At 37.5% G+C, this 23,062-nt stretch overlaps 1 protein-coding gene across 2 annotated transcripts in view; it reads left to right on the forward strand.

Moving 5' to 3' along the window:
* PIP4K2A (phosphatidylinositol-5-phosphate 4-kinase type 2 alpha) overlaps positions 1-23,062 on the forward strand; it is a 107,650-nt gene that overhangs the window by 51,730 nt on the left and 32,858 nt on the right. For both annotated transcript variants that reach the window (XM_068673749.1, XM_068673748.1), the window contains exons 2-3: positions 5,647-5,744; positions 6,767-6,863. In XM_068673749.1, the coding sequence (XP_068529850.1) occupies positions 5,647-5,744; positions 6,767-6,863 (195 nt within the window). The remainder of the gene's footprint in view (positions 1-5,646; positions 5,745-6,766; positions 6,864-23,062) is intronic.

The following is a 23,062-nucleotide window of genomic DNA, read 5'->3' on the forward strand; positions in this document are numbered from 1 at the left end:
TGCTTTTAGGAAAAAAAAAAAAGAAAGATGGATTTGTGTGATTGAAATGATGAAAACCTCATTTAAAACAAATTAAGGAGTATTTTGCCGAACTGATTTATTTCTCTACAGCAGAACTTAGCTTAACCTTTTATTTCTCTTGCAAGAATGGCTTTGAGTGTAATTTAAACTGTCAAATGACATTTATCAAATGATGATTTTGCCCTGTAACAGGCAAATGTCTTCCACAAAATTGATTAGCTGCTGACCTCCTCCACCCTTTTCAGACCCTTCAAGGTAGATTTCAAAGCGCCGTAAAGTAATCACTTCGGGTTCAGTTTATACTTGGGCAGAAGGCGGTTACTGTCCCGGTAGCGATGCTGCAGCGTGCTCCCATCTGGCAGGGGGCTGCTCAAAAGCCTGCCTGGCCGTGCCCGACACCACGGGGCCCATTGTGCCTCTAGCCAGGCTGCAGCAAGCCAGGAGCAGCTTTAGAAATGGCTTTTTGTGGGATAATAGGATGAATTACGTTATGAATCCTTATCTTCTGGATGAGTACGCTCTAGTAAGCAGGAAAACGCTCTGTTTCCTAAGACCTGTAGAGTGTTCAGTTATCAAAAAGGTGCCAGAAGAAAGAAGGATGAGTCTCCTAAACATAACATTTTATGCTCTCAGCTGGTTTCCCCTGCTGCATTCTTACTCCTCAGCCTTGCTTGGTAAGGGCAAGTCTAGTGAGCTTGCTTTTGTAAGCATTCACCTCCAAGTAAATGAATTAACTGCACCTTTGAAGAAGTGTGCCTGGATTGATGAACCAAAATAGTGGCCCTGTAGCTTAACGAAAAATGCCGCCTAACATTTTTATTTTCAGAGCTCTGTACGAGTTTCTTTGCCAGAGAAGAAACTGAAATGCAGAAAAAAAAAATATGTTGCACATAAAAATCCCAGAATTGCTGCTGGTGTTAAAAGTTCAATTCTATTTTTAGACCTCAATGATTTCTTTCTTGCAAACTCTCTTCCACTCCCACTTCTTCCAAAATCTGTGTTTAAGAATACATAAATTAGAGAAAAATGCACTTGACTTTCTCTCAGACGAACAAACCAATTGTAGCTTGTTTGTCTCAGTAGATCAGACTGCTGTGAGCTGGGTTTCAATTCAGAAAGCGAGCTGGGAGATGAACACAGAAAAGGGAAGGAGAAGCTTCCACAACTTCAGCCATCATCGGCAGGAGCAGGAGTTTTTCTATTTGTGAAACTGCCAAAAGCCAGGACTGTGATTAAAGTGTTTTATCAAGCTGTTGGGTGTGGAAATACCTAATCCTCCTGTAGGTTCATCTTAAGTCTGGTTGGCTGATACATTAAATTAAAAGGAGGCAGTATCAGTGCTGTGTGTTAAAGCTGAGATATTAAATACAAGAAACCACAGATAGAATAAAGGCTTTACAAAGGAAGAGAGTTTCAGAAGCCGCCACTAGGCACTGCTAAGTAGCCTGCATGTGATTTGTGAAATGCTTGGAATGAAATTTTGGGCAGTGTTGTGCCTTGCTTGTTCCCATTTCTTTTTCACCAGTAACACCAGCTGTAGTGTGTTACACAGGTTTCTCACTGCAGCGTCGTACTGATAGGCATCAGACTGTATCTGCTGGAGAACAGGATCATTGTTCTGGCTCCTCCAGCTAAACATGCAATATGTGCTGTAAATTGCCTTTATTATATGCTGCTTAAATATCTCATTGTCTGCTTTGCATACAAGCAATTTATTGCTGCTTATGTTCTGACAGGATGAAAACTAATGTTTAATTATGCATTGCCCTAGTAATGTGGTGTTTAGGGTGAATGTATCTGAATTAAATAAGGGTCGTTAATAATGCCTAACAATTTATGATATATTCATTGCTTGATTTCAAATCATATAAATTAGAGAAGCTTATTTGAAATGTCACCAATATAAGATGGCTTTCTGGGAACACCTCTCTGTGTGCTAATTTCAGAATCATTACCAGCTGAGTCTTACTATTTATTCAATGTCCAGTAGCTTTTATTATTCCCTTATTTGCAGTTTAATTACAACCTCTGTTTTCCTGACAGTGTGAATTCAATCCTGAACCTGCAGGAGCAAAATGAGTTGCAATCAGTCGGTTTTTGCCTGAAAGCCTCCTTCCCCTTCTCCCCCTCCCACCTGCCATCGCTGAACCAAGGGGCTGAGCAGATCCCTACAGCCAAATTTATTTATTTTTTTGTACCGAATATTTAAAGGGACAACGCCATGTGAAGCTTTTAAAAGTGTATTCCTTAAAGCTTGGTAGTCATGGGGGATGTCTCTGTCTCACATAACCAGCAGGTTTTGTACCAATACCACAGAAGATATTTGAATAAATTACTTAAAGAGAGGTTTCCGGGTCACTTCTTAGTATCTTGTGTTCATGAATTTGCACATGTTATTAATAGACATGAGGTATTTCCACATAATATGCATGGTTACTGTGCAGCTAAAATCCTAGTCATTCATCTTTTAAAATAATCTATTCTCCGAGGCTATTATATGGGATTTAAATTCCTCAAAGATGTAGTAAGCAGTCTGTTGCAAATAACATGAGAAACCACAGCAAAATTTTGCATTGGCAAAAAAAAAAGAAAAAAACACCACAGTGCAGTTAAAGGTTGTAAGTGGCAGAACTAGAACTGTTTTACAAAAATACTGTCTGAGATGAGTTGGAAGGCTGAAAGTGTCCTCCATGTGTTTCAGATTTGGTCTGTTTCAAGCGTGGCTGTTTCTTTACACCGGGATAGCAAAGTGCAGGATGGGTCCCTCTGACCTTTCCCTCTCCTTTCAGTTTTCCAAGGCCCGTTTCTGGGGGAGTTCTGGATCTTGTTTCTTTCCCCCAATGTGGTTCCAGTTTGCACCAAGATGTAATGTCACAGCTATTCCTTCCTCTGTGGTGTTCACTTTCAATGTGGCCTCATCAAATCCATCCGAAAAATGCACTACTGCACAAAGAAGCAGACCTTATTATACTTGAAGGGTTTAAATTAATTAATGGCCTGTGCCACTGGGACATGCCATTACTCAGCTGGTGTGCTATACCAAAGGTCACTTCTACTGTATGTTCATCACCTGCTTTTTCTTCTCTCCTGCTAGAGAGGAATATTTTCTCTAAAATATTAGAGAAATTATATTTACACACCTCAGTTAGTGAATCTCCTTTGAAACTAAAATTTTAGGAGGAAAAAAAAAAGTAACTCTGTGTTAAACTGCATTTTTTTCTTTGTTCCCGTGAGGAAGGCACGTATGTACATTCACATCTTGTAGAGAACTTCCTGGGAGAACTATTTTGGAATTCCTGGTTAGAATACAACAAGCTCTGAAGTATGCAAATAGAATTACACGTGGCTCTGTTATTCACTGCATAGACGATGTTTATAAGGCCTACAGGCACAATTAAAACTGTGCCGCTATAGCACAAATCTAAGTCTGTAAAGCAAATCTGTAAATGTATTCAGAAACGCTGTACATTAGCAAATTAAGAAAGTGAATGCATGTGAAAATTTGATTGATGCAATTGTGATAGTCTAAACCTCCCTAATTTGCAAGTGAACTTGCTGTTGTTTTAGATGGGTCATTTTAAGATGTGTGAATTCAGCATATTTAATATAATGGACCTGGGATCACTTTTGGCTGCCATGTAGGTCTCGGTTATCCCATTTTCAAGCACAGAATTTGTTGTACAATCTGGCAATCTAAGAGAGTAGCTATTTTTTTATGAGCAAACCTAAAGTTTCATTACTGAGTATAATCTATCTACTCATCCCTAGTTTTATTTGTACTAGAGCTAGATTAGTCCTGCAGGCTGGTGAAGCTGCCCTGTGGTTTCAGGGTGAGATTGATGTGCAGCGATATCAAGTGCAGTAAAGAGCATGCATGGTAGATGTTGTGATGTTCCATCAATGCGCTGTTATTTTATGTCATAGCTAATGAGGTGTCAGCATGATTTATTAGGTTTGCACAGCTGTGTTTTCAAAAATTTACTGGAGTTTCTTCTTTCTCCCACTTTGGAAGGAGGAAAGAGCGTTCTCCCAGGGACTCCAAGGAGCGGCTCACGTTCACCCATCCCAGATACCTTTCCATTTCTTTGCTCTGCTCTGCAACTGTGGTGCTTCGATCTATAGCGTTTCAGGGGTTTCTAAGGAAGCATTCTGTAAAGTAAATTCAACTGATATTTATCAGTTTTCCTGTGGGCTGCAGGGGTCTGAATAATGAAAATGAGACATGGCAAGACACATTACCACGACTTAAAAAAGACTGAAGAGTGATGAGGCTGTCTGACCTGCCTGATTGCATTGGTTTCTTTCCTCTGTTTAAGAGCAAAAAGGTTCCTCGCTGCTTTCACGTTTTGTTTAAGTTCAGTTCTGCAGAAGGTTATACTTGCAGTGAGTGTGCTTTTTATCCTCCAATATTTATAACCTACGGCTGCTTCAGTGAAAGCTTCTCAGAAAGCCTCCCTTAAGCAGGATAGCATCTGCAGGGAACTACCAGCTTTCCAGTTGGAAAACATTTTTGGATAAGCAAAACCAATGCTAAGAGCACAGGTCACCCCTATTTCGTTACATCCACCTCTACTGAATGTTTGTGCTCTCATACAGAGAGTTCTCCCCCTAACTACACTCTGTAGAAAGCTGTTGAAGCAAAATGTGCTATGCGGAAAGATTTGATCATGGAAATGGAGAAATATTTTGTTAATGATTTGAAAGAGCTGTTGCAAGCTAACAATATTCTGTTATGTTTATCATTCTTTTACTTAAAGTTTATTAAAATAGCAGTAGATTAATACAATTATAAAAACACACCTACAAACTACGTAACTGTGAAGTTGTCTACACTTTGTCATAAAGATATGGCCAGAAGTGCATACTTCTGAAATGTCAAATATATAGGAATATTATATATTATGTACTCAGTATATAATAGTGAGGAGACTGGAAATATTTATTTCCAAACTAGAAAGAGCAGATGGTACCAGTAAATATAATAAAATAAGGAAAACCATAAAACTTCTGCATCTATTTCTAAGCACAAATTTGAATATTTAAGTAGTTTGTCAAACTTGAGCAATCAAAAATGTGCCTGAATGCTGCAACTGCAAAAACTTGGCTGGGGTCTGCACTGTTGTACAAAAAAAGCCGCTTTACTGAGTCAAAAGCGTGTGCCTTCAAAATTTGGGGATTGTTTTCTAGAAATAGTTTCAAGACATAGACGGGTAAGACTAGTTCATAAGCTGAAAAGACAAATAGTCATCTGAAATACAAAATTTGAATCATCTTAGGAAAATATAGCTCAGTTGGCTAAACAAGAACAGTGTGTTAGCATTAAAGACCATTTTGCTGGCATCCTCACTGACCTTCCTTAAAGAGCACACTCCAGGTGTGCTTTGAAGCACTTTTTTTCTGAAACCAGTATAAATATGGAATGCTCTTTCTTCTTTTCCAAAGTGTCTACCTTGTCAATGCATTTAATCTGGAAAGAATAAATCTGGGTTTGCATTTTTCTTTCACTAATTTTCACTCCCAGGATACAAGAAACCATAGGCCAAATAACTTTTTTTTTTTTAATTAAGACATATGCAGAATCTTTGCAAAGATATCAGCAACTAAATATATTCTTTTTTTCTCTAGATCAATGAACTGAGCCATGTTCAAATCCCTGTTATGTTGATGCCAGATGATTTCAAAGCATACTCGAAGATTAAGGTGGACAATCACCTTTTCAACAAGTAAGTACAAGCAACAATTCTTTGTAGAGGGGGATAGTGGCAGTGATATTTTATGAAGTACTATGAACTCTGTTATTTTTCAGTTGATGTGACTGAAGTTTTGATGATTAAGTTAATCCTGTGATAAACATAACCATCTGTGCTGTTCCAAAAAGTAACAGCAGGGGCTGCTGGGTAGTATTCTTCTTCCATATGGTTTATTATTGCCTTATGGATATCTTATATATTGAAGATGATCCTCTCTTGGTGTGTTTATTTATGGCTGATATAAACATTTATTTGGGAATTTTTTAAAACATAAATTGGGGTGCATAAACATTTAGTGTTTTAAATTAAAAATTTGAATGAGAATTTAAAGCATATTTCAAAGCTTAATAATGTGCAACTTTTAATAATTCATAATAGGATATTATATCAATCAAAGTTCCACATGTATTAAGATCATTTAATGTAATATCCACATCTCTTTAAAATGATGCTACATGAAAAGGATGTGCATACATACAAAACTATTAATGATGCTTTGTGTACAACCCATTTAAGAATATTTGGAAAAAATGAATAATTCTGCTATTTTGGGTCTTCTTTACTCTGTGACAGAGTTCAAAGTTACTTTTCTCAAGTATAAGTATGAAACGAACAACTGAATATTAAAACTAGCTCTGTACTCAGTGAGTCCAATTTTCTTGAAGTTTGGCACTGTCAGTACTTCCTAGTGTTACCAAAGGTATAGTAATTCTTGTATAATGCAATCTAAGGTTTCACTTTTGAAATAATTTAAGGGCAATGACAAAACAGTCTTTTCTGCTTTTGAGTCCAGGTTCAGCTTGTTAGAGACAAATAGTTTATTAAACATGGTAAAGGAAAGAACATGGTGAGACCGAATCTTGTTCAAAAAGAGAAGGCTCTAGAGGGGAGATTGTAAATCTCCTTATTTTCTGCTTTGCATGAACAGAATACTCTCGAGTTACTTAATTACATATGCAGGTGAATGAAGTTGATTTGGTTTTGTATTCTTTCAGAGAAAACATGCCAAGTCATTTCAAATTTAAGGAATATTGTCCAATGGTTTTCCGTAATCTAAGAGAGAGGTTTGGAATTGATGATCAAGACTTTCAGGTAAGTTCACTTTCAAAACTCTTAAATCAGGGATATATGCAAGGTTTAAAGGTTCATAAAGCTGCAGTTGCTAACAGGACAAAGTGCTGAAACACTTTGGAGGAAAACTAAGAGAAAAAGAATACATTCTCTCTATTCCTTCCCCCACCTGCAGCCAGAACATTTCTGACTTACTTGTTTGCCTCCCCTGGCTGTCTTCTGGCAGTCTGCTGCTATCTTCTGTCCTCCTTATTTCCCAGTATCTCCCAGTCATTAAAACTGAGGGGTGATACCTCTTGCAGGAGGAAGAAGAAACAATCTCTGGATGCTGCTGACAAGAGATGCTGTATTCAGCTGAGTCACTCTGATAACAGTTGCTTTAGGGATATGTGTATGTGAGATGTGGTTTCAGAAACCACCATGTCTGTTTCCTTCATGCTTTTTTTTTTTTTTCTTTAGACAAGAATGATCTGTGGCCAGGCAATTTCATACTGCTTCATTACACTCCATTTTTCCCTTTTTTAAAGGGGCCTGGAAACAAATAGCTTGCTAAGAGCAGATACAGCAAAACAAGAAATTGCTCTACATTTGGCAGCGTTGTTTCTTGCAGTCAAAGCCTCTTTCAGCCTTTGCAAAGGAAAGTTCTTGAACTCTGCTTCAGTCAGATTTGCCAATACTCACTGACATTCCCTTTTCCATTAACTGTTCCTAATGCACATCATTTCCATCATAGGGATAATTCCTTCTGCAATCACACTGCTAGACAGCCTGTCCTACATAGCACTTGCTGTGTGACCCACTGTCTGCTTCTTGTCCTGGTCTTTTGCTCTTTTAAGCTATTTTGATATGGGTTGCAATTGTGCCTTAGTCTGTCACTAAGATATTTAGAAGATATTTAATAAATAGTAATAAATTTTAGAAAAGGTTTTGAGTAACTAAAAAATTTGTACAAAATGCATTTGTGATAACATGCCCATTCATGCTACGTAGAGCAGACTGAATGTTGCAGCCCAAATCTGTATCTAATTCTTTCAGCTGTCCTCTTCACTGATTTTCACCTTTCCCAATATGAAACACTGTGTTAAAATACATACATTGGTTAATGTATGCTTGCACAAGTGCAGGTAGAAATTCGGGTATGAATCTCACTATGTAACCACTAACTTTGGGAAGACACTTTGCCAGCAGATGGAGAAGGGGGTTTGTTTTGTTTTGTTTTACTTTCCTTTGGTAAAGCTGTCATGAGCCTGTTGCAGGATTCCTCACTGTCCTGTTTACAGAAGAACTGCTTAAGAGGAAATACATCAAGACTTGGCCAACACTTAAAACAGCTGGGGCTATTGCAAAAATACCAGTTTGCATTCCTGGTACTATTTTCCTGGTGAACCAAAGAGATACGCTTTGTTAGGGAATATATGATCCTTTTATATGAAGGTTTTCCTTTTTCTTGATATAAAGGAAAAGGGTCAGTGTGTCAGAGAGGAAGATGTGATTGGTCCTAAACTTAAAATTATGATGTCAGTTCATGCTTTGTACCTTTGAGAAGATGGGGTAATGACATTAGTAGGCAAAGTTGTATTTCAGTAAACATATATTAGTACTTCAGTAAATACATATGAGAAGATTCTGTCATTAGTTAAACCTGGTAAAATTAGCATAATCAAAAATTCTGCAAACCACAGTATTGTGGGCTGTTTTTATCTCTAGTACTATGCTCGCCAAATCAGGAATCCCTGTGTTGTAACCACTACTGATTGGATTTATTAATTGTAACTAAATAAAATGTCCTAATTTTCAGATTAAAAATAAGTGGTTTTTAGCTATGTGTTTTGAATTTTTATGACAATGTAACCAAACAACAATCCAAAAGAAGAAAGTGCAACCACATCCTGTTTTTTGTTTCAACACTTATGCGTTAGCTGCAACATCTTCAGTGCTATTCAGTATTTCAAGCATATCTAGCATAAAGGAAAAGATTAGTTAATATAATTTTGACCAAAGGGAAGACAATATCTGCATTCACCATTCTTTTTTTCTCAATCCAAGCAGTTTATCACTCTGAATTCTCATTCTACTGGACTGTTCTAATAAAATAAAAATACTCAGAGTAGTAATATGTTTTGAACACATTTTTAAACTTAAGTTATCTTTACAATACACATAAATGAAAATCCATGTCACCCTGGCCTTGTATGTAAAAAAGGGGTTACCCCCATTAAAAGTAGAAGTTGTTTTCATTTTAATGCTACATTTCCTGTGATATAGAAAAGGAATCTAATTTGACAAAGGGAGCTGACTGTATGTATATACTTTTTTTTTTTAGATAATATTTGCGTTCAGGAAGTTGAATGTTGATTAAAATGATTGACTTATACTCAGAAACCAAACACGATATGGAAAAACACAATATCAAACTGAGAGATAGTTAAGGGAAGAGATAGCACATAAGTTTCTCTACATAGTGTGTTTCTTATAAAATATTTCAGGAAAGGAGTCTCAATCAATTATGAACAATGTCATTCCTGTTATTGAGCAAGACAGGACTGGTGTAGATAAATAAAGCCATTTACCCTCTTCATTAGTCAGACACATCAGTATAAATTAGGCAGAACACTCCTTTTAAACGTTCTTTTTTTCAGATTGTTCTGCAGATACCCTTGATGAGTTGTTCCAGAGGGCAGATAGCGCTAACTCACAAGGAAAGATTAAAAAACAAAAAACTACCCTACCTCATGAAAAGAATTTGTTAGTGTATGGTTAGTTACTAGGCCATACTCATTTTAATTCTTGACATTCTGTTATTTGCTTTGTACAGTAGTTTAGTGGACTGCTTAACACACAGACAGATTTAGTTCACATACAGTGCGATTAATACAGATATTTCCCCGCAGAGATCTCTTAACCCTGAAGAGGGATTTAAGTTTTATCAAGTACAGTTTTTTCCCTACATTCAATCCAACTTCAGAGTCAGGAGAACTGACATAGTTCCTGCCCTGCAGGAAGCCATTTCTAGTCATGACGATTACAGTTCCTGTAATGGGCTCCCACCTTTCACATGATGAAAAGCTACTCCTTTTGTTGAAGCATCTTTGGTAACCTATCCTACATCTGTCTGCCTTTCATAGCTAGTTGGGCATCTCTGAAAGATGTTTTGATTAGTACTGGGATGGGGTTAGTTTCCTAGAGACACATGTGATTCATTCTTTATTATGGACAGCAATGTGGAGAATATAGTACAAAGTTAAACATTGGGCTTTGTTCAAAGTTTGCCTTTGTTATGACAAATTACAAACTTGTTATGACATATTATATCTTTAACCTAAGCTAAGAAACTTTGTTCCTATGTCAAAAATTGCTTTATCGGACCCTGACTTTCCTTCTTGTTGATCACCTATTACTAGGGTATTTATTGCATCAAATAAAAATGGTCTGGCTGTTTTTCTTGTGAAAGGGAACACAGGTGATGATTAGTTAGTGTGAATCAAAATTGAATTTGAGTACTGTAAAACCTTTAAAACCATTTTAACCACTTATATAGATGATAAATTATCAAAGTGAAGGAGATTTTGTGCTTTTGTGTGATTTAGATCTCATACTGAAGATAATTTCTAAGTGTCAAAGAAATTCCACAGCCCAGAGCATTAAATAGTGGCAAATTTTGCCTTGATAGGGTAAATTACCTTGAGATACTGTTTTTGTTAGTGTCTTCTATTTCACTGAAGAGGAATCCATAACTCTAAAGATTGTTATAACATTGACAGGAAAATATTTGAGAACATTAACTGTTCCTAGCAGGGGAAAAAGATAATAATTCAGTAAAGGAAATCACTCACTACGGTCCTAAATTAATTTTTAATTTCTGCATTCCCCCTTAGCTTCAGATACTGGTTTTGCAAAAGTTATTCTACAAAAATGCCTTTTTTCCAAAATGTATGGAGTCACTTGGAGTTTATTTTCAACTTGTTTGACATAATTTCTTACCTAACAAAATCCATTAATACAATTCTGTCAAAAGTTGTAGGACTGGCTTCTGGAAACTGTAAAATTATGACAGATAAGCAAGCTAGCAGCTAACTGACACCTCCTCCAACCAACTCCAGAAAAAGAGGGTCTACTACTGTTACAAGTGCTTCTGCTTCTGTTGCTTTTTTTTAAAAAAAAAAAAACTTAATTTACTGTCCTCTCACACATCTGTTCTTGTTTAAAGTTCTTGCTGAATCCTACATCTGGATTCCACTAGGCAAAAGAGTTCTTGCCCTATAAAATAGAATTTCTCATACCAGAGGGCACTGATGTTCTGCTGGCGATGGGGGAGAGGGCAACTGATTTTCCTTAAAGTTTTATTACTTAGTGTAATAGGAGACATGTTCACTTCTCGCTTTGCCTGTCTGCAGGAGCAATTTGTAGAGGCTGTCTGTGCAGGATAAACAATTCATAAAGCACTTGTAGATGATCCATAAGTTCATTTTCGTGTAGAGTTCCTTGTTATTTCTGCATGTGCATTTTTTCATATACAAGCTTAAAATCCAAAAATGAAATTTGAAATTGCCTTAATAAAAAACATATGAACTCAGTGTCTTTCACTTCTCCTGATGTGAGTCTCTCCTAAATTTTCAGTATCTTTCACAGCTTTCTATACAGAAGAATTTCTCGAAGTAGCTTGTAGTGGAGACTGTAGCATAGCTTCAGGTAAATACTGCAAATTCTAGGCTAATTTTTCAGAAGTTATCCTTTAATATCATTTCCTTCTGAGGTACTTACATTTCAAATCACCAAGATTCTTCTCAACCTGTGAACATTTTTGCTCATTTTGTGTGACTTATCCAGTTCCAAGATAACATATTAGGAGTTTACAGACTATATTACATCCTAATACGATGTGTTCATTGGAACAAAAAAATATCAGCAATGGTGCAGCATTTTGGAACAGGCTAGTGGCTTGTTGGTATGGCTGAGATGGAGTTAACTTTCGTCATAGCAGCGTGTATGGTGCTGTGTCCTGGATCTGCTCTTGACCATAAGTGAGCGGCTGTGTGGGTGCTTGGCTGCTGGTCAGGTCAGCCTGCCACATCTGTCTGCAGAGGTTCCCCATTCAGTGCATGGCTGTGTGCTCAGCACACAGAAATCGAGGCTGTTTTGAGCAGTGATGGCTGTTGAGGCAATGTCCTGAGCTGGCTGCTGACCACAGATGAAGGCATAAAGGAGAGTTTCAATTTCTTTAGACTCCCCACGGCTATTAAGGGTTCTCTGAAGTATCTGTGTTCTCCAGTCCTTGAAAGGGAGGCACAACTTGCCTATTACAGCTAGGAAAAGCGAATTATTAATACTAATCTGTTGTAACTACAGTCTTTAATGAGACGTATTTAAAAAAAAATCCATGCAAAAGTTGTGCATATAATCCTCTTATAGAGACCTACCCCTCAACAGAAGTGTCAGCCCCTAAGTTGTAAGTAATTTGAGATTCCTCACAGCACCTCTGGATGACGAGTACAGCTGGTGCCATCAGTGATTAAGTGTTACTCAGTAGTGCCACTGTTTTAATCAGCTGCTGTTTTTTCAAAACAAAACACACAGTGAGGAGTGATCTTAAATGTCTCTCCCTCATGAAAATGAGCTGTGAAAGTCTTGCTAGGCCTTAGGTGGCTAGATTGATGAGGAAGGTGACCTCCAGAGGTCCCTTCCAACCTCAGCCATTCTGTGGCTCTGTGATTGAACCAGCTGGGAGTGTCCAAGGTGCATTTTAGTAATTTCATATTTCTCCTGTATGAGAGAGGGGGGCTGTAAATGGAAGAATGATCCAGATGAATGCGTATCTTTTAGGTTTCCCACGTCCAATTCATTTCCTTAGGAGGCTTAAAATAGAGCTCTATGCTCATGCATCTGCACTGAAATTCCTTCATTTATCAGCCCTTGGTTTGGGAAGCGACAAGATGCCTCTAACATCAAACTACAGACAACAAGATCAGCAATAAATGTCTCAGCAACAACTACATTTAGAGTTGGATCTTGTTTCTAAGACAATATCCTTTCACTGACTATTTAATAAAATGCATAAATAGTCCTGGAAGCAAGAGCCATCTGAAAGAAAATTACTGTGATGGTCATTTTAGCATGGTAAATCTGTGGAAAAGTTCTTCATGAAAAGTTCTTCAGTTCATCTGCCAAATGAGGGACCTGTAGCAGAGCATCAGTCTCTGGATCCAAAACTGACATTGGCACCAAGATGGTCAGAGCTGCCAACATCTTGTTTGACATGGGCACGTGTGGTAGTGGTAGTAAGGTGTTGAGCCAGTTGTACTAACAAAAGCTGTGGTGTTTGTAGTCTTTCTAGCATGTAAAAAAGTACGCAATGTGAATATGATGTTCCAGGATTTGGTGCCTCAAGTGTGAGTCCAAATAGGGATTTATGGACTGTGGGACTGAACATTAGTAGGTATGACAGCTCTAAGGTACTTTAACCTCTGGCTTCTCTTAGTCTTCCCTGGAGCAAACAGTTATTTTGCCTTGCTTTCAGCAGTGTCTTGCCTAAACTAAATAACATTCACAAATAGATATTCGAACTAGAAAAAAAGTAATTTAGCATGTGTGGGCAACATCAAAAAATGGAGCAAAAAAATAGGAGCACCCTGAGCAATTACAGAGGCAGCCCTTGAAAATGAGGCATCAAGCCAAGCTTTGCAGGGCTGAAGGAGAAAGGCTCATAGATAAAGATCCCTAACTCTTTCCAAAGCAAGCGTATGGCTTAAACTGGCAGCTCCATATCCAGACAGTCTGAATAGGGTAACTTGATTTAGGAAAGAATCTCGTATTTTATTGATTATGCTCTCATTACACCAAGTCAAAGAACTCATGACCTTGCTCACAAAGGGATGGCTCAGTGCTAAAAAGAAGAAAAAGTTTGTTTCACCTTTCTCTGTTCAAGATGTTCATGTCTTTCACCACAGTATTGACTCTCTGAATGCAATTTGCTTTTGAATGTTCATAGGTGTTCAGACTGTGTACATCCACATCTGAATGAGGCCATAGCAGGTACTTGATATTTCTGACAGGTGACTCATAGGACCAGAGTGGTTTGTTTTTCTCTTTCGGAGCCTCCATGACATTCACCATAGCTCATTTGAGCCCTGCTTTTGAGCTGACAAGAAATCCTCGTGCAGTGTTATCTATACATCTGCCAAAGGCAAGGGGAGGTCATGCCAATGAGTGTTTGCAGGATATGTTAGTGGTCAGGTATGCATTGCTACATGCTAGACTTCTTAGACATATGTCTGTGTCAGAGATCAGTGTTTCTTGATGGACTGACAGACAAATTCAACCCGCAGATGTAATGGAGTGTGCCTTCCAGAAAATTTATCAGCACAGGCTCTAGCAAAAGCAATTTTCCCACCTCCTAACGTGACAACTTATATGTTAGGAGAGAAATGTCTTCCTTTAAAGCTATCCTTCTAAAGGAAAAAAATAAAAAAATTTAAAAAAAGAATTTACTGTGAAGTATTTTCCATTGTACCATCCTATTGCATATAAGAATGTGCTCAACAGCAATGGTAGAACGTGTGATGCCAACACTCAAAGTAAACCCCAAAGTCTTCCCTACCCTTCGTTGTGTAACAAAACCATGCATCTCTGCGTTTGATGCTTCTGATGTTACAACTCAAATTACAACTCAAAGTACAAGCCTCCGAGGCTCTACATCCAGTTGTATGACACTGTTTCTGTCTGATATGCTTCTTAATCATTAATCCAGGTCTAATTCGTCCACATCAATGATTCCCAAGGTCTTTTAAAAATAAAATGAAAAAAAAGTTGGGGAAAGCTGCAAGCTCGTCTTTGTAAGAACCTGTGCATGGCTCAGGCAGTGTCACAGAAGAACAGCCAGATCCTCTGTACGTAATTCCCCTAACAGCAGCGAACCCCTGCCAGGCTTTCCCACTGACCTATGATTTCAGTCATCACAGAGCATCATCTGTGCACTTGTTTTTGCCTATTCGTTCATGCAAAGCTTGCCCGGAGGCGCTCGTAAATAGCTTGGGATTTGATCTGATTTGTCTTTGGGGTATGTGGTTGAAATAGTAGGGGAATGTCTTGTGACGCTCATTTTAGCATCCCACGACTTCTGAATGAGATCACAGTACCAGAAGCTGTTGTTTTCCTTTTGTCCAGACGTCGCAAGATGGGAAAGATTTAAATCAATGAGAGGCTGTTAAGCCAGTCAGTTAGAAAAATTACTGTTCCCCTAAATCTCTCCAAGCTTTATCACCAGAATTTTCCTATTGCCCTTTTTCTCTTTTTATGAAAAGCTCTGTCTCGATGACAATTTCTATTAGACTCTCTTTTTAGATTAGTTACATGAAGTATTTCTATTACATCCGACACATAGTTCACACGTTCAAAGTTTCTAAAATATAATCTCGTCTGCTAAAGCAGCAGTTAAAAAACAATGACATTTACATTAGATGTGTAAAAGATTAGAATGAGCTAATTAAATTGACCTTTAAATCTCCCCACCCTCTCAGAGGCCATGGCTAATCCTTGGCCTCCCACTGTGGAGATAAATATCCTTGCTGTGAACGCTTCAAGCAAAGTGGGCAGAGGAGGAAGAGCCTCACCAGCAGTTCGTCTTTGAAGATGGGGGCACTGCTTTGCCAGTTATAAATACAGCTTGCAATTATGGATGGGGGGGGCAAACCTTTCCTGTAATCCAGTGGCAGGGCCTATGGCTGTGCCCTATGTGCTTTCTCACAAAAAATGTTTCATTCCGAGCATGTAGCTCCAAACAGCTTTACTTGCTGCTGATAGAAGCAACCAACAGTTCTGTAAATCGGGCTACCTTTTTTTGCTATCTGGTGTTGGTATAATTAGCATTATCAATTATACAGTAATTTCTTAGTTACAATAGGCTGCTACTTTTATTGACCAATGTGCCAGATAAAAGGAGACTGAGGATGCCTCTTACAAAGTGTTTGGCTTGATATTCTGTGACTTTGTTATTTTCTAAAATGCTAATTATTGGGGGGGGGGTAATCAGATAGTAAAAATTATGTGAATAATAGATGATTAAATGACAACAATCAAAATTTAATTGTCAATGAGCAATTGACATTTCGTGCAGTGAAAACCTGAAGAAGATGCAAAATCTGTCCAAATGGCAAAGCGTGATAAAGACAAGGATTTCATACAAAACAACTTGGATCACCTGGCATCCTGAGCCTGTCCAAACGTGATGCCTTTTAATACAGTTAGATGAATAATTATATGGATAAAAGGGGAAGCAGAACTACAGAGGGGAAGGCTGCATTTGAAGAGGTAGTAGCTCTGAAAAGGAACAAAAGGTCAAAGAGGACAAGAATTTAGCACTAGTGTGAGCTCCTGATGAGGCGTAACTGCTCCCTTGGGTGGATGTAAAATAAGACCAGGAATAGCTATAACATTTTGAACATCTATTTGTTTTATGCTTGAAGTTAATACTATATATAGTTTTGGTGCTAGTCATCTTTAAAAACAAAGCATGTTGACAATTTGGATATAGAAGAAATATGGGAAACTGGCATCAAAGGAATTTAAGAACATAGAGAATGCCTGTGATGGGAGTGGTAGAGCTTGGCCTGCCTCATTTGTAAAAATGAGAATTGAGAAGTAAGTAACGTGTGAGTATCCTTGCAGAGAAACAGTTGTAGATACTAGATAAGTAAGAATGACTGGAACTGAAAATCATTCAAATTCAGAATTAGACTCACCTTTTCAGCAATATAAATGATTAAGTACTAGAACAACTGTAGTGGTGAATCTTTGCCTTTTGAAGCTGAAAAATCAAGACTGTCTTTCTCGAAGTTGTGCTTTGACCGAAAGCCTAGATCAGAGTTCAATTTAAGAGAAGCTGGGTGATATGAAATGGCTTGTGATGTGTAGCATTCATGTTGGATTCTAGTTTGTGAAATTCTGTTGAAGGCTCAAGAGGAGCTCCTCTGAGCTTCAAAGGATTTTGGATCAAGTGCCAAGAGCACCTCTAGAAAACACATTTTCCTTAACTAATGCACTTTCACTGTAGCAAGTAAGCTAAAATTCTACACTGACCGAGATGCTGAGGGAAGAGAAGGGGTCTATAGTAAAATGAAGTGAACTTGTAATTAACTTGTTAAAGAATATGCTATTCTTAGGTGAAATTATGCTATAATTTAGGTGTGCTGAGTAACTTTCTGTATCAAGAACTCTTTGGGAAATGACATACTAGTAAGTGGTGTAGCTCTTATTTATTTATATATTCATATATTTATAACTGTACTTAGATTATTTCATCAGAAATTTATTCTGTGATACAGGACAAATTCTTTGTTATTTGTAGCCTGTTACTAGGAAAGACTAGATGAATATTTCTGGTTGCCTGCTATTCAGTGCAACATAGCTGATTCTTTTTATATTGATTTATGTAAGGGCAGTGAGACTTTCAGGCAGTTATTTCTCAGAGGGAAACTATTTGGGAGAGAGGGGGAGGTACGCAAAAGAGAAATGTATCTGCTAGAGGTATCTCTGAACTTGGCACGCTAAATGTGTCTTCAGTTGTATAAGTAATTACACAAGTAATTTAGCGTAGTCTTTAAATGACCTCATAAAAGTATTCACACTTCAAAAGTACAAACCCTTTCCATTCTCCTGAGACCAAAAGCCAGCAGGCACAAGATTAAAACTTCACAAATTAGAGGTGAATGGGGAATTGGCAGAGCACCGCCACTCAGAGCAGTAGGCTTCGGGAGAGCTGCTAAGTGAAGCTGTTAAGTGGGGCAGGGTATGTGTGGCTGGCAGATGTTGGAGTCGTGAGGGCGAGGACCGAGGCATGCAGAGGCAGAAGCTGAGACAGCTGAGAAAACACGAACAGGGTACTGTGACCCTGTTTTCTTTGAGTTTTCTGCTCACTGAAGGTATAGTGTAAGCAGGTGATTTTTATTACCTCGTTCTAATTAGGGCTCTGATACTGTATGGCTACTGCACCGTTTCCTCACACAGTATGCAAGTGTTAGGTATCATCAGCAGTGAGTGCTAGCAAAAGGGTTGTTAGGACATCAAACCTGTATCTTTGGAGGATGAAACTCAAAAGTTTTTTTTTTCCTATGTCTGAAATTCCTATGTTCCCTGTTCTCTTTGCGGCTCATAGATCTGTTCTAAGTGAGGAGAGGCTCCTTTCCTATCTGCTCATATTCCACTTGATCTTCCCCTAATTAAGAAGCAGAGCCCGAGGGAACTCAGTCTGGCATTAACCATCATCTGTCTCTTCCTGCTTCTCCTTCCCCCTCCCTCCCTCCCTCCCTCAGTCCTGCTTCTATTTTCCATTTGGAAAAAGGAGATACTTAACTTATTTACTATCCTATCCTATCCTATCCTATCCTATCCTATCCTATCCTATCCTATCCTATCCTATCCTATCCTATCCTATTCCATTCCATTCCATTCCATTCCATTCCATTCCATTCCATTCTCTTCTGCTCTGCTCTGCTATTATGCCCTCATCTTGATATGTCTTTTGGGGTAATACATAATTTTAAAACAGAAAATTCCACAAACTTTACATGCTTTGTGTGGTAGACTGTATATTGGACACCACACGGGATGTTACTGATATTTCTGTCAGGGATGTCTTCCAGTTTCAGCTTTACTAGTGGCTGTGCGTGAAAGAGACTTTAGCAGGACCTCCTTGGACACTTTATGTGCTAACTTAGACGAGACTTCGTATTTTCCAGCAAAGACTCTCTTCCATGTCTTATATATGTACTATTTATTTGATGGTGTAGTATAGCAGGTTTGTTTGTCAAGGTTGAATGGGGTGCAAAATGCTTTGATTTACACTTGACAGTTTGTGTCAAACAGGTGCATTAGATTAATTTACCTCAAAAGTGGAGGATCTTAAGTGTTATAGAATCACAGAATGGTTTGGGTTGGAAGGGACCTTAAAGATCATCTAATTCCAACCTCCTGCCATGGGTAGGGACACAATTAGGTTGCTCAAAGCCCCATTCAACCTGGGTGTTTTTAAGATATTTTTAAGTAGCCATATTGTTTCCACGTTGTTTGTTGAATAATGATTTTTCAAGTGCAAACCAATTTCTGTGATTTTTTTTAAAAGATTCATTGTAGCGATAATCATGCAACAACTTCATGTATTTTATTGAAGATGGATTTCTAGTTATAAAGGAATATAATCAGTATATTTGAAAGGTAGGATATTTTGCATGGTACACAGCAGCTTTAGAGGAATTAGAACTTTTCTCTGTTCACAGAGGTAAGTGTGAAACACGACAAAGAAAACTGTCCACAGACAACGCTGAGCCATGCATTATCAGCAAAGTGATAATACATTGACTAGTAATGAGCCCAATATGATGGCATTCATTTTAATTTTTCATCTTTTTAAAACATACATATTAATTAAACTCACACAAGTATCAAAAGAACACACAGCAATTATCATTGATCTTAAATATCCTTCATTTTCCACCTCCTTTCAAGTGTTCAAAGGAGCTGTATTCTGTCTCTGAAGAGAGCATTGTATTGAAAGAGTTATTACAGGAATGGAGAGTTAGTAAAAACAAAGTGTCAACAATTTAATTAGAGGGGTTTTCTTATCTTCTACATGTTTAATGTTTAAACATCTGATCTTTAATTTATTACTAGAGTCAGAGTATTGTAGAGAAGGCAGTCAGGTTACCTGTGCTCATATATAGTGGTGCTGCTTAACACAATGTTGTTTGGTTTATTCTAACAAATTAATTATGTACGTGGTAAAATGATAGTTATATGCATTCTTAATTAAACTTGATATAGATAACTAATAATAAAATAGCCATCTACTCAGAAACAAATGCCTCACCATTTCTAATCTATTAAAACATTAAGAAGCAGTAAATTGTACACTAAATAATTATCTACAGATGTATTATATTCTCTTGTTAGAAATGTGTTCAGTATGATAGTTGTATTTGCAAATTAACTTGTCATTACAGTTAGCAATCAGGCAGAATTCATTTCCATTAGAAAAAATAGCTATTGCAGGAGAAGACAAGAATCAGTGAAAACTAAGTGACTTAATGAGGTTTCGTCCAGTTGATTTAGAATATGACTACATTTATTAATTTCTGTTGGAATCTGACTAGTTTCTATTTTTTATGTCTGGCTTGAATTGTAATGAAAGAAGCATGATAAAAGGAATAGTAGATAATTCATTCTCTTATTTTTACGGCTGTCACTCTTTTTAAGTTAGAATTTCTTACTGCTTGCACTGTCTGTGTTTTTAAATGTGTCGCATACCATATTCCAACAAGAAATATTAAAAAAATAATAAGAAGAAGAAGAGTGAGAATATATATGTGTTGTTTTTGATGGGTTAATACATAAATATGTACTATATATTTCTGGTTATTAATGAGGAGGTTGTGTTTGCAGGAACGCTCTACCTGAAAAGCAGGAAGAACTATTTTAAGGTCTTACACTTGGAAGAGTGCAATAAGTGCTTGTGAAGACCAAAGGCAGCAGATTCTAAAGGAGTGAAGGGTTATAGGAATAGCAGTGAGGTGGTTTGTGGTAAAAATGGTTTATTTTTGTCCCATTCTGGGCACAGAATTGTTGACTGAGTTTTAGCAGTTGAAAGGTCCAGAGAAGCAGCATCTTCTGTGTGCTTCATCTCAGCCGTGGCGTTACCAGCAGAGATTCAGAGAGACTTTTGGAAGCAGGGTGCTTTTACTTGTAATAAAAAACACTCATTTTTTTCAGTCATATTGAGTACTCCCAGATCTTTCACTCACATCTGATGTGCCTTTTGGTGAAGAATGTTGGAATATACCTTAAGAGTACCTGAAATTTTGGACAATAACGCTAGTCCATGTCCTCCTTATTGTCTTCCCTCTTTCCCTCCTCCTTCTGAGGTTCCTTGGCAGATTGGCAGGTATACTCTTTGCAACTTTTTATAGCAAAACAACTTAAGGCTCCCCCTAGGTTAATTGCTTTCAAGATTTATACCACATGGCTTACAGTTTAAAGGGTAGGATTCTCTGGGAGCAATACGTTCAGAAAACTGTGGTTACTGACAAGTAGTTTAGCTTTATTGCAACAGTTAACCTCAGAATAATGCACCTTTTTCTTCTGGGAACAATAACAAATAATTACCCGGTAGCCTTTATTATTGCTAACTGAATTATAGCCTAATAATTTAGCAGTAGTTCAATTCATTATATACGCTGATGATTACCCATGCTTTAGCTTTTTTCAAAACTAAGAATAATTATTATGTTTCATCATATTTTCCAGAGTTGGTGATGAAAGTAACTGGATTTGCATAGTATTTGGAAAAATATATATATATTATCAATTTGACATTTAAAACAATTAAATATAAGCCCTGGAAATAAAGCCAAGTTCTGACACTGGAACACAGAAGGTTTCAACAGAGGGTGGTTTCTAAGACTACCTCGATTTATGATTCAATTTTAAAATTAATGGAGTACTGACATCAAGTGTAGTACTAAGAAAATTCAGTCAATTTATAGTATGTGTTCTCTTGAGTAGACATTGTCTGTACATAAAAACATTTCAGTGATGGAGTGGTGGGAAATGAATTTGAATAAGGAACATCTGAAAGCAGGTATGGAAAACTACAATAATGCTTAAATTCCCATGTCTAGTATCTTCAGTGTATCAGGGCTTTCATCTGTTAAAATTTGCTACCAAAGGCCAGTGCAGAGCAGGAACTGAATCTTCAGTGGTTGTCCCAAAAGCTCTGTTCAGTTTAGAGAAATTATTTATTTATAATAAGCAGTAGGGAAGCATTCACATACTTTTTTTCTTTAGTGGACAGAGAGGATTGCAGAGGAAAGCATCACGTTTTGTCACAGATATTAATAATGACTAATTCATTGAACAAGTCTAGAAGTACACAGGGAGAAGTGCGCAAAGATTTATTTCTCCTACGTGTCATAACGAAGCTTTTCATTTTCATAAGGCCTCGTAGAGCTGTGTGCTTTTAGGTGATTTAGTGTTATTCCTACTCCTCCTGAGTATTTCAGTTGAACAAAGTAAGCTTGTGGGAAAACGTTCTTACCTCATGTTAAATTGATTTAAGAAAGCATCCCACATTTGGGACAGGACTTAAATATTCTGAAGGCCTGTTGAGGCCAGTGGGTTTCCTGTACACAATTAGAAATACAGAGTTGTAATTGCGTGTGTTCAAGTGCCTACTTAAATTGGGGCTCTAGTTGCCCTCATCTCGTGGTTGAGGTTACTACTTAATAATAATTGACACTTGTGCTGACCTCCTGGCACCGTGGTTGGACACTTTTGCATGTGCAGCTCCTGCTGAAGCTCCTAGAGCTTGTGATCACAGATTCCTGCATTGCTGGAATGAAAGCATAAATCTTCCTTCCAAAGAAGATACAAGTCCTATAAAATAACCGCTGGTGTTTTGGGTACCAGGTTGTGGTAGAGGGAGACTATTTGTAATTACTTTGTGAGTATTTTCTGACTTGATTTGTGTGGCCTTTTCAAACACCAAGAACATGTCGGGTTCTGTAGCTGCTGGAATTGAAATTTTGATATTTAGGAATCTGTAAAATCTGTTGCAAAGTTTCCACTTAGATACAAAATTTAATTACATTTCTTTCTGTGAAAATGGCTTTTCTTCTTGGAGAGAAAGCGTTATTCCGTCTGAGTGTGGAAGGGGGGAAGTGTGTTTCAATTTAGCAACAGCTGTTGGTGCAGTGTGGTGTAATGAGAAATGATAGCAGGAACTGGATTTTCCTTTTACCAGGAGTGATATACCAAATGGACTTACTGCAAGTACATGTACATTGCATAAGCATAGAAATACTACAGTTCCTGACTATATTCCAGCAGGCTGTAATTAACTTGTTTAATCTTTACAGAGTATGGGCCGTGTTTATGGAAATGTATACAAGGTGTAAGCATGTGTATTCTCATGGCTGTGCTGCTGCTCTTACTATTTATTTTTTAAAATGCTGTGATTCAATTAAGTAACAATTGGCGTAACATTTACTGGTAAAGAAAGATGAGCCAAAAGCAAGTTGTTATATTTTGTCTAATTTATTTTTACTGTTTTTAATTATAAAAATTCTGATCTGAATACTGCTTACTTTCTGGGGAAAAAAATAAAAAATAAAGCAGCAGCTTTTGCTACTGTTGGAGCACATGTAGTCTCAAGCTTCAGTCTAAAAATGGTCTCTAAC

Source organism: Anas acuta, chromosome 2, assembly GCF_963932015.1.
Source record: "Anas acuta chromosome 2, bAnaAcu1.1, whole genome shotgun sequence".
Classification (NCBI taxonomy): domain Eukaryota; kingdom Metazoa; phylum Chordata; class Aves; order Anseriformes; family Anatidae; genus Anas; species Anas acuta.